Source organism: Culex pipiens, chromosome 3, assembly GCF_016801865.2.
Source record: "Culex pipiens pallens isolate TS chromosome 3, TS_CPP_V2, whole genome shotgun sequence".
Classification (NCBI taxonomy): Eukaryota; Metazoa; Arthropoda; class Insecta; order Diptera; family Culicidae; genus Culex; species Culex pipiens.
The window spans coordinates 43,074,731-43,087,728 of NC_068939.1; the positions used below are offsets into that span (position 1 = coordinate 43,074,731).

General features: G+C 38.5%; 1 protein-coding gene across 5 annotated transcripts in view; it reads left to right on the forward strand.

Annotated features, from left to right (window-relative positions):
- The window catches only part of LOC120412383 (2-acylglycerol O-acyltransferase 2-like), a 92,718-nt gene that overhangs the window by 79,064 nt on the left and 656 nt on the right, over positions 1-12,998 (forward strand). For 3 of the 5 annotated variants that reach the window (XM_052710570.1, XM_039572812.2, XM_039572811.2), the window contains exons 2-6: positions 179-332; positions 391-488; positions 543-674; positions 8,934-9,475; positions 9,533-9,817. In XM_052710570.1, the coding sequence (XP_052566530.1) occupies positions 201-332; positions 391-488; positions 543-674; positions 8,934-9,475; positions 9,533-9,690 (1,062 nt within the window). In that variant the 5' untranslated portion in view covers positions 179-200 and the 3' untranslated portion in view covers positions 9,691-9,817. Of the gene's footprint in view, positions 1-178; positions 333-390; positions 489-542; positions 675-3,619; positions 4,162-4,216; positions 4,506-8,933; positions 9,476-9,532; positions 9,818-12,410; positions 12,953-12,998 lie in introns of those variants that run through there. The other 2 variants (XM_039572816.2, XM_039572815.2) reach the window with 2 other exon arrangements.

Genomic DNA, 12,998 nt, shown 5'->3' on the forward strand with positions numbered 1-12,998 from the left:
GAAAACTTTCATTACTTGGAATTACATGAACTATGGTCAACTGATTTTGTGAAGGTTTCTACGATAAATTCAAACTTGTATAAATGTTTGAATGCATTTTATAAATAATTAAAGTGTTCACTTTCTTAGAAGTTTGAAGCCTTTCCAACCTTCTAAACAACCCCACTTCACATTTCAGGTGAAAAACAACCGATCAAAAAATGAGGAAAATCGAGTGGGCACCCCTGAATGTGCCCCTGCGGCGCCGCCTGGAAACCCTGAGTGCCTGCGGATGGATGTGCCTGTTCCTGTTCGGTGAGCTGTGGATGCTGTTGTACTACTTCTACCTGCTGGTAAGAAGCAAACTATTTGACTTTTACTAAGAGTCAATTGACACATTGTTTTTCTAAGATATTCGGAGGACTCTACGCCAGAACCTTCTGCCTCATCTATGGAATCTTCATCTACATAGACCGAAAAGCAGGAGTTAACGGTGGGCGAGGTCAAGGGTTAGTTATCAGACTCAGCTCGTAACAACTCAGTCACGTATTTAATTTTCGCAGCTTGAAGTGGTTCCGGAACCTGTACTGCTGGAAGCTGCTCCAGTCGTACTTCCCGGCAAAGCTGCACAAGACAGTCGATCTGCCGGCGGATCGAAACTATATTTTTGCCGCTTTTCCACACGGAGTGCTCAGGTGAGTAGTATCGGCTGAACCGGTTGCTTGCACTCTTCTGTGGCTTTGCTTGCTTTTCATTGGTGATCTAAACTATGAGCTTGATCGTTCCCATTGGGCATGGACTTTCAGGATTATTCACTTCATAACTATATATGATTGTTCTGTAATATGTAGTATTACTGCGGGCGTCAATAATTAGAGTTCACGCGCGGTGATACGACCGCAAGATAATGGTCGCATGACAGCCGCATGACAACCGCAGAACAAAATTTTGGCTGTTGTCAAAGGTTGCCTTGAGTTTTCAGCTGACTTTTTGGAAAATATTCAAAACAAACCCAGTTGACAACCAAATAAACGCAGAATTTCAGTTCAACTTGCAGTTTGATACACTGCGGTAGTTAGGCGGTAATAATCTCCTGTCACTCACAGCGAAGGAAAAACGTGATTTTATCTCGCAATAAGCAATATATGTTATTATAAAAAAAACTACAATTTAAAAAAAAGGACACAAAACAAGAATAATTTTCAAAATTTATTACCAAATATATTTACATTTATTTTAATTAAGCTCAAATTTAAAAGCGATCATATCCTGAAAACAGATATCCAAAGACATGTTTTGTACATTTGTCTGACATCATTTGTCTGACTACATCTATCTAACTTGAAGTCGTTGATTTTTGGTAAATTTCGAAACTCTACATAAATAATTGTTTTTTTTAAACGACTCCTCCGTTTGGCCCACACACATTTACTGAAAACGTTTTTTTGAAAAGTGTTCTAAACGTAGAAATTTTTAAAAACCTAATTCGGGAATCAATTCTGCAGACAATTTTACACAAAGTCTCCATATTGACCACTGTTCTAAGTCCAATCCTTGTGAAGTTAAAGCGGTTTTAAAAATAAAAATGTTGAAAAATAGGTTTTTGTAATTCCGTCGTGAAACTACTTAATTTTCCTGTCCTTCTAGAACGACGAAATAGCCTACTTTTCTGTACCAAAAATAACAGAATCGAATAGCAACACTTTTCAAAATAAATGCTGAAAAGTTCTACTTTTCAGCACTCAAATGGGTGCTGAAAAGTTGAACTTTTCAGCACTTGTTTCGAAAAGTTGAACTTTTCAGCACTTGTTTCGAAAAGTAACACTTTTTAACATTTTTTTGATTTAAACGACTTATTGACAAGGGTTAGTTATACATGAAAATTTGACATAAAATTTCACTCAGTGTGTGTTTTTTGGAATTGCAAAAAATGTTGTATGGAACTCGTTGTAAAACTTGATTTTTTCAGCACTCTTCCTATTTATCCAACTCGGTGTACCTCGTTGGATACGACTCGTGCTGAAAAAATCCTCTTTTTGCAACTTGTTGCATAAACTAGTAATTTGATGGTTTTGGCAATTTCTATAGGAAAGACATGATTTTTCAGTCTCGAAAATATTTTTACCGGAAAGCTCCTCCAATTTCCCATAAGATTGTCTTTGACCACTTTTCAAAATAACTCGTTTTTTGATGATTCAAGCTAATTGACTATCCAGATTACTACCATCCACTGAACTACACTGAAATAAATATCCTGTTTCTGCTATGATCAATTTTATTATGCTTATATCTGCCCAGTCACGAAATATTCTAGCAGAGCTGGTTCTGCCAGAATCCTGCTAGAACGGTTGAACATTTTTGCTAGAATACTGTAAGAATATCCAGCTCTGTGAGAACTCTGCTAGAATCCTGCTAGAATGTCGTGACTGGGTGTAAGCCCATATTTCCAATTGAAAAGTGGTCAAAGACAATCTTATGGGAAATTGGAGGAGCTTTCTCGTAAAAATATTATCGAGACTGAAAAATCAAGTCTGTCATATACAAATTGCCAAAACCATCAAAAAATCAACATTTTTATTTTTGAAATCGCTGTAACTTCACAAGGATTGGATTTAGAACAGTGGTCAATATAGAGACTTTTATGTAAAATTATCTGGAGAATCGATTCCCGTACTTGAATTTTTAAAAATTTTGACGTTTAGAGCAGTTTTCAAAAAAACCTCTTTATTTTTTCAGGAGAGTTGCTCCATCTTGCACTTTTCGTGAGTCTTTTTGTAAAATCTTTCACAAAAAATTTGAACGAAAAAAATCGAGGGGTCACCTTTAAATTTCAATTTTAAAATCAAAAAATCTCATGAAAGTAGCATGTTTTTTTCTTTCAGTGTATTTTTTCAGAAAGGCTGTCAAATTTCCTACAAGTTTGTCTCTGACCAGTTTTTGATGCGATGCAACGGCTACGAAATACAAAAATATTTAAAACACTCACGCCCTTCTCAAATGTTATTATCGAGTGAAACTGACTCCATTTACGCAAAAATGGCTTATCTAAGCGTAGGATAACATGTCTACAAAGTTGCATTGAAATCGAAGAGGGTCCGGTACAACCGATTCCCTATTTGACATAAAATTGCTCTTCGATTGTTTATTAAAAACATGATTTATACACCGAAAAAAAAATCATGGTAATATTACATCTGGGAAGGGGTACATCTTTTATGTCAGAAAAAAGGTGTAATTTTACCTCTGGAAATGTGTAATTTTACCACTTTTCTGGTGTAATGTCACTTTTTCAGTCTAAATAGAGGTAAAATTACATCATAAAAGAGGTAATATTCAACCTTCCAAAATTACAGCTTCCAAATTTACATTATTTTTTTCTGTGTATAATGTAACTGATTTGCAATCGACGATTACTGACCATTTATGTTGCTTGCTGCATAATACATCCTTTTCCAAATTCTATCGTTGTGAAGTGTGAAAAATCGACCATCTTCGTGGTAACATTGAAATTGTTTTCGACACCAACCGTAAGTATTACACACGTTCTGTCTGTTTTGGCACATATCTTTGTCGCAATTCTCCTTAGCGAACATTCATGCTCCTTAATCCAGAACCACATCAAATCTCAAACTCCTTCCAGCACCTCGACCTTCATAAACTACGGCACCGACACCACCGGCTTCTGCCGGCTATTCCCCGGCATCCGGTCAAAGCCGTGCACCCTGGACTTCCACTTTATCATTCCGTTCTTCCGCGAGCTTCCCCTTAACTGGGGTTTTGCATCGTGTTCATCGGCCAGTATTAAAAACATGATGACCGCCTCGAACAACCCAAACCATCCGGCCAACCGGGACGGATTCACCTCAAATGCTGCGGTCCTGGTGGTCGGAGGTGCCGCCGAGTCCTTGCACTGCCGCCCGAACAACTTCAAACTTGTCCTGAAGAAACGGAAAGGATTCTGCAAGATTGCCCTCGAAACGGGAGCCAGCCTCGTACCGGTGCTTCACTTTGGTGAGCTGGATCTGTTCGATCAACCGCCGAATCCTCCCGGTTCTCCGCTGCGAAACTTCCAGGAGTGGATTAAAAACACCACCGGAATTGCGCCAGCCGCCTTTCGGGGTGTTGGGTTCTTGCAGAATACCTACGGGATTATTCCAAGGCCAAAGCCATTGAATGCAGTCAGTAAGTATGACTTAACTTCAAACAAGTTTAGAATAAGAAACAACATTTATTTCAGTTGGACGCCCGATTGAGATGGGTAAGATCGAGAAGCCAACCCAGGCGGATGTGGATAAGCTGCACGAAAGATTCTGCAAAGAATTGACGGAGCTGTTTGAGGAAAACAAGCCGAAATTCGTGGAGAATTACCAGAATGTTATGCTGGTGTTTGAGTAGATGGGATAAACGAGAAGAATTATTTTTTCTAAATTCCATAAAAATAATTTTAAGAGTCAACTAGTCGAAGCAACAAAAATGTCAATGGTGTAATAGGGTTCTTTATATTTTTAAATTATTGTCTAATTTTACTAGAATACGAGCTTTTATTTGAAAATATCACAAACAGGGATAAGTAAAATGTGTTCATCATGGTATCCTCTATGGCACACTTAACCCGCGGCGGTTTGACACGTTTTAGCTTGACACTTTTTAGTTCGGAACCAGTCACCTTGATTCGAATGCTGAAAAGGAATCTATTTAGAATCGTGGGGAGAATTGAACCCGTCAGTTTTGTTCTAGAAAGCAAAGAAGAAATTTTAAACCACACTTCTCTAAAAAGTGTTGCAAAAAAACCTCGTACATCACAGTGTTTTTCCTAGAACAAACTTAAGATATTTGCGAGGTCTGGTGAAATATTTCCGATGGTTAGTCACTCTTTCGTTTGACACTTTTTCAGTATGTACCCCGTTGGATGGTCTAAGTCAAACTAAAAAGTGACAAACTGTCACTTTTTTACACGGCGCTTACGCACGCTATCAAAACAAACGTTTGGTAGTGTGTGTGAACTCCGTGTAAAAGGGGTGCCAAACTAAAAAGTGACCTCGTTCGTTTGACAACAGTTGGTGTCAAACCATCGGGGTTTGAGTGTATACTCAATTTCGTAAATTTAAAATTGACTTTCTCCAAAAGTTGTGAATTTAATTCCTAATCAAACAATGAACAGTGCCTACTGAGTTTTTTCGAAAAATAATTATCACAAATTTCATTAAAATTTTAAATCAGTTTCATGTTTCAACAAAACATTTTCATTACTAATAAATTGGATTGGGTTTGAATGGGAATTAAATCCAGAATTTTCAGAGAAATTCACTTTTTATTTTTACGAAATTGGGTATATCCCTGCTTATACTAAACCAAAATTAATACTTTTTTATGTAAATTGTTTTCTACGATGTGATTGATTTTACTGTTCTCTACAATGTGATTGATTCTAAATTGTTTTAAAATATCATAGTGATATATAGCAGAGGATTAAAAAAGATAATTTTGGGAACCATTTGAGTAATAAATAGCTTTTATGCTAGAATTTATATCCGGACAACCTGTTGCTGTATTTTCATGACAAATCATACTAAGAAAAGTTTTTCATTTTATCGTATTTAGAGTTCCAGCTTGGATTTTGGGGTTGTTTCAAAGAATGCTAGAAATCTGGTCATTTGGCTTGGAAACGTTTTATTTGAGGTGAAATATTGGTCAAATATGTTATTTAGAGTCACTTAAAGCATATTCACAAGAAAATTTATGGATATTAACATAAACCCATCTTAAGAAAAATCCAGTAAAATCAACAAAAAAAACTTCAAAAACAAAATTGCTCTAGACCATCCAATGAAATATTTCACCAGACCCCGGAAAATGCCGGGAAAGAGCCCTTCTTGCATGGTGTCAAATAACCGACTTGCCGCATATTTTTTCTAAATGTTCTCGGAAAAATACACCATGACATGGTTTCCTTTAGTATGGTTGTAGATGACTTACTGCAGTTTGAACGATTTTTAAAATTTTTCATAATCAAAACTTACCAGCCCGATCCAAAATTCAATGATCCGACCGGGAATAAATCCCTGAAGTATCTGCCTGTGGGGCAGAAGCCGCGATCGTCAAGCTACGGAGCCGGGCTGGCTATGAGTAGTCTTGAATGATGTTCCATCATTCGCGCCTTCCATTTCATTAGGGCACATAACTTTTGTAAACAAGAGTGTATCCCTTCCCCTCAATTGACTAAATGATGATTTTGTAAAATTCAAATAATGGGAATAAAAAAGAGAAAATTCATTCAAAATATGAAATCAAATATTTTTTTACACATTTCTTAATGAAGTGCACCGTTTTCGAGTTCAATGCAATTTTAGTTAAAAATTCTCGAAAATTGTTATTTTTTGAAAAGCTGCGAAAATTTCATTTTTTTTTTCTTTTTAAACATTATTGAACGAACAACGGTATGCAAAGATAAAGCCTTTTAATCCTTTACAAACCAATTCCGCCCAAAGGAGGGCTTCACTTGACTCTGACAGCTCCGAGAGAGTAGACGTGTGTGACGTGCGCGCTAAAGGCATCGTGCCTCGAGTTGTTTGACGGAAGAGACCTCCGAGACGGATGATTTCCAACTCATCCCCGGAAATTGGAAGCGGAAGAAGACCCCTGAGATCACCGGAGCTGTCGTCGGAGAAGGAAAAGTGGAGCAGAATGTGCTCAATAACAACAAGTTCAGTCCGCTAGCGGAAAACGAAAACAACAACAATGCCAGCCCAGCAGGAGGAGGAGACGCCCCGGCGGTTTCACCACCCGGCCAGTCGGCAGGTAAACAAAAGCAACCACCTTTGGTGGTGAAGAACACCACGGATTTTTACAAGCTCGTGGCGATAGTGGAAAGTTGTAAATTTGGTTTCAACCCGATTTACAAACTAACCCGATTTGGAACCAAGGTGACCTGCTTCTCTGTCAAAGATTTTGACAAGTTGCAAGAGCTCCTCAAGAAGAAGAAAGTGGAATTCTACACCCACGATCGCCGGAGCGAACGAAATCATCGGGTGGTTCTTCGTGGTTTACCTGATGAACTAAAACCGGACGAGGTCAAGTACCTGCTGAAGAGGGATCTCAAGCTGGACGCGCTGGAGGTGCATGTCATCAAGCGGAAGGAAAAGTCCACCGTGGACGAAACTCCGTACATTGTGGTCTTCCCCAAGGGATACACCAATCTGAAAAAGCTCTCTGCAATGAAGGTTGTGGCAAGCACTATCATCCGGTGGGAGGCCTACCGGAACAAGCGACCGAACGTGACCTAGTGCAGGAACTGCTTGCAGCTGGGCCATGGGACCAGGAACTGCCACCTCAAGGGGAGGTGCAACAACTGTGGGGGTCCCCACAAGACGGACGAGTGCAAAGTCCAAGAAGCCGAGCCGAAGCGGTGTGCCAACTGCTCTGGAGCCCACGAAGCCACGGACCGCAGCTGTCCCAAGCGTGCGGACTTCATCCGGAGGCGCCAGCAGGCGTCGAAACCGAAACCGCCGGCAAGGAACGCGGAAAAGCAGAGTCCAGCAGTTCCGGCGTTTACGTCGGCGGAGTTCCCTCCGCTGCCGGGCGCAGTTCCGGACGGAAAATCGAAGGATCGCCTTCGCCCCGCAGGAAAAAGCCAAGGAAGCAGTGGCTCGCGAGACGGTGGAGCCACGAAGGAGGAAGCCGGGGAGGTGCTCTACAGTTCTGCTGAGCTGTGGGGCATTTTCTCCGAGTACATCGGCAGGTTCAAGACCTATAAGACCCGCTTGGACCAAGTAACCCTGGTCAGTTACATGATCTCCAAGTATGGAGTTTGAGGAGTTGTTTTTTTTTTTTTTTTGTTTTGTTATATATTAGTTATTTAACGATCCTCGGTCCCAACCTGGTCACAGCACCTAAAAGGACCTAATAAAAATAAGTTATGAATAAAAATCGAGTCTGGTATGTATGTACCAGACTCGATTATCCGAAGGCCTCGGAAAAATTTCACTTCGGATAATCGAATCACGAAAACATTTTTTTTTCGTTGTCTAATTTTTGATTGTTGAGCATAGGTTTGACCCCTAAACTACGCTAAAATTATTTAGAATTTTTAAATCCAAGATGGCGGCCAAAATGGCGGTAATGCAATATTGAAAAAATATGCATTTTATTTTTTAAAAGGCAATCAACAACTCAAATTTGACTAAAATGGGGTCGTAGAACTCTAATTTTATGTTAAAAACAAGAAAATGAAAAAAATACGAAAAAAAAATTCGGATAATCGGGGCTCCGGATAATGTAGTGTGGACTGTAATTTATTTTTATTTTTCAAGTTTCACTTGTTTTATGTGAGTGCCAATGTTTAAAAAAATGAGTTTTTTTCAGAGGTCAAGTTGGCTGTATTTTGAACTAACATTTCCTTCATATTAAGAAAAAATAGGTATACATTAATTTTCTGCTCGTTTCATTAAAAATATTTCCATTTTTAAAATGATTTATTTTGACAATGGAAATGCATGGATATATTATCTCAAATAGCTATGACGTTCAAAACACGATTGACCCAAAATGCACGTGCGACAAGATAGTACAATCATGACGATATGTTTTTAAAATTCTAAAATGCAGATAAAATATTTAAGATAAATACTGGATTGAGCGTTATCATATAATTTTTATCCATCAATCATTTTTGGGTGTCATTGTGCCATTCAACCATCTTCAAACATTTTTTCGCATGAAAATTTCCGAAAAATCTAAATTCGTTCAGTGCATGTGAAATTACGATTACCATCAAGCAGTTTCGTTCCCACCCGTAAGTATTCAAAGGGCATAATTTATATTGGCACAACTACTTATTTCATGCACGCGAGTATCCTTCCGGTAACTGGTCATAATCATTGCATATTGGTAAATAATCCAGCCATTTCCTAATCACTTGCAAAGTATCTTAAAACATCCATGTGCACTTCTTTCAGCACCTCAACCTTCTTAAACTACGCCACCGACACCACCGGCTTTTACCGACTATTCCCCGGAATCCGGTCCAAGCCGTGCACCCTGAACTTTCACTTCGTCATTCCATTCTTCCGCGAAATTCTCCTCAACTGGGGCCTCGGATCGTGTGCATCGGCCAGTGTCAAACACATGCTGACTGCCTCGAACAACCCAAACCATCCAGCGAACCATGACGGATTCACCTCAAATGCCGTGGTTCTGGTGGTCGGAGGTGCCGCCGAGTCCTTGCACTGCCGGCCAAACAACTTCCAGCTGGTGCTGAAGAAACGGAAAGGATTCTGCAAGATCGCCCTCGAAACGGGAGCCAGCCTCGTACCGGTGCTCCACTTTGGTGAGCTGGATCTGTTCGATCAACCGCCAAATCCTCCCGGTTCTCCGCTGCGAAACTTCCAGGAGTGGATCAAAAACACAACCGGAATTGCGCCGGCCGCATTTCGGGGCGTTGGATTCTTGCAGAATACCTACGGGATTATTCCGAGGCCAAAGCCGTTGAATGCAGTCAGTGAGTATTGCTTGAAGATGCAAACAAGTTCAGATAAAAACACAACTTTGGTTTCAGTTGGACGCCCGATTGAGATGGGTAAGATCGAGAAGCCAACCCAGGCGGATGTGGATAAGCTGCACGAACGATTCTGCAAAGAGTTGACGGAACTGTTTGAGGAAAACAAGCCGAAATACGTCGAAAATTATAAAAATGTTAAGCTGGTATTAGAGTGAAAGGGTGGAAGGGAGAGAAGAACAACAAAATCTTAAATTCCATTAAAATATGTTTCTTAAGAGTCAACTAGTCGAAAACACATAAATAAACATTCTTTGATGAATGAGGGGTTTATATACTTTTTTTTACATATTTTGGTTGAACAAAATGGTTTTTTTTCTTTTCTTTTTGAAAATATCACAGTCCTTAAAGTGACAGAAATTCTGATTCTCTTTCATGACCAGTTTTCTTTTTACTAGTCTTGAGTAAAAATCCTAAAACAAAGAAAACGAAACTACAGTCCAGACTCGATTATCCTAAGGCTTTGCCAAAATTTCACTTGGATTATCATATCCTAATCGAATGTCGAAAAAAATCGCTAGTTTATTTTTAAGTGTTAAGCTCAAATCGTCGTTGTCGTGATCTCTTGTCGCACGTGCATTTTGGGCCAAAATGGGTGAAGAACGCCATTTTGTGTAGCTTCAAAATTCAATTTAAATCCTGAGATATTCAATAAAAACTTCACTCTCCATATGAAAAAAGTTTTCATAAGTGCGGCAACTGGCCACAGAGGCTTCAGGTGAGAACGCGTTTGACATAGAGCAGTTCTCTAGGATTTCGGTCATTCGATTTTTTTTGTATTTTTTAATCCGACTGAAACTTTTTTGGTGCCTTCGGTATGCCCAAAGAAGCCATTTTGCATCATTAGTTTGTCCATATAATTTTCCATACAAATTTGGCAGCTGTCCATACAAAAATGATGTATGAAAATTCAAAAATCTGTATCTTTTGAAGGAATTTTTTGATCGATTTGGTGTCTTCGGCAAAGTTGTAGGTATGGATACGGACTACACTAGAAAAAAAATAATACACGGTAAAAAAAAAATTGGTGATTTTTTTATTTAACTTTTTGTCACTAAAACTTGATTTACAAAAAAACACTATTTTTAATTTTTTTTATTTTTTGATATGTTTTAGAGGACATAAAATGCCAACTTTTCAGAAATTTCCAGGTTGTGCAAAAAATCATTGACCGAGTTATGAATTTTTTAATCAATACTGATTTTTTCAAAAAATCGAAATTTTGGTCGTAAAAATTTTTCAACTTCATTTTTCGATGTAAAATTAAATTTGCAATCAAAAAGTACTTTACTGAAATTTTGATAAAGTGCACCGTTTTCAAGTTATAGCCATATTTAAGTGACTTTTTTGAAAATAGTCGCAGTTTTTCATTTTTTAAAATTAGTGCACATGTTTGCCCAGTTTTGAAAAAAATATTTTTGAAAAGCTGAGAAAATTCTCTATATTTTGCTTATTCGGACTTTGTTGATACGACCTTTAGTTGCTGAGATATTGCAATGCAAAGGTTTAAAAACAGGAAAATTGATGATTTCTAAGTCTCACCCAAACAACCCACCATTTTCTATCGTCAATATCTTAGCAACTAATGGTCCGATTTTCAATGTTAATATATGAAACATTTGTGAAATTTTCCGATCTTTTCGAAAAAAATATTTTCAAAATTTTCAAATCAAGACTAACATTTCAAAAAGGCCAAACATTCAATATTACGCCCTTTTAAAATGTTAGTCTTGATTTGAAAATTTTGAAAATATTTTTTTCGAAAAGATCGGAAAATTTCACAATTGTTTCATATATTAACATTGAAAATCGGACCATTAGTTGCTGAGATATTGACGATAGAAAATGGTGGGTTGTTTGGGTGAGACTTAGAAATCATCAATTTTCCTGTTTTTAAACCTTTGCATTGCAATATCTCAGCAACTAAAGGTCGTATCAACAAAGTCCGAATAAGCAAAATATAGAGAATTTTCTCAGCTTTTCAAAAATATTTTTTTCAAAACTGGGCAAACATGTGCACTAATTTTAAAAAATAAAAAACTGCGACTATTTTCAAAAAAGTCACTTAAATATGGCTATAACTTGAAAACGGTGCACTTTATCAAAATTTCACTAAAGTACTTTTTGATTGCAAATTTGATTTTACATCGAAAAATGAAGTTGAAAAATTTTACGACCAAAATTTCGATTTTTTGAAAAAATCAGTATTGATTAAAAAATTCATATCTCGGTCAATGATTTTTTGCACAACCTGGAAATTTCTGAAAAGTTGGCATTTTATGTCCTCTAAAACATATCAAAAAATAAAAAAAATTAAAAATAGTGTTTTTTTGTAAATCAAGTTTTAGTGATAAAAAGTTAAATAAAAAAATCACCAAATTTTTTTTACCGTGTATTATTTTTTTCCAGTGTAGTCCGTATCCATACCTACAACTTTGCCGAAGACACCAAATCGATCAAAAAATTCCTTCAAAAGATACAGATTTTTGAATTTTCATACATCATTTTTGTATGGACAGCTGCCAAATTTGTATGGAAAATTATATGGACAAACTAATGATGCAAAATGGCTTCTTTGGGCATACCGAAGGCACCAAAAAAGTTTCAGTCGGATTAAAAAATACAAAAATTAAAATTGAAGAAAAAAGACCGATTTCGTAGAGAATTGCTCATACGTACATGCCCGACTACCGTAAACATTTGTATATATAACTCGAGATTCCGACCACCAAATTCAAAGAAACTTTGGTAAAATGCACAGAATGATCGACCAAACAAAACTTTGTCTACCAAAAAATTCAGCTAATATAACTTGTAAAATGTTTAATGTAAATTTTACATTTATTGACTATTTCAACACAAATCTCCACTCTCACAGCACCGGTTGCTTCCTGAGCTTCGCCACCGACTGGACCGGCTTCTGCCACCAGTACCCTGGCATCCGGTCGCGGGTCGTCACCCTGGACATCCACCTGATCGTGCCGTTCTTCCGCGAGCTGTGCTTCAGCTGGGGCGTCGCCTCCTCGTCGGAAAAGTGCATCGTCAAACTGCTGCAAGCGCCCAACGACCCCGACCACAAGCTGAACTCCGACGGAAACACCTCCAACGCCGTCGTCATCATCGTGGGCGGTGCGGCCGAATCGCTCAACTGTCGACCCAACAACTACCAGCTGGTGCTGAAGCGGCGCAAGGGATTCTGCCGGATTGCGCTGCAAACCGGGACGGCACTGGTGCCGGTCATCAACTTTGGCGAGCTGGACCTGTTCGATCAACCGTCGAATCCGCCCGGATCCCGGCTGCGAACCTGCCAGGAGTGGATGAAGGCCAAAACCGGAATCGCCCCGCCTGCGTTCATCGGACGTGGCTTCTTCCAGTACAACTATGGACTGATTCCGCGACGCAAGCCGATCAACACAGTTAGTGAGTATAGCTTTAGTCATAACGTATTAATTCTGTAATGTTACAA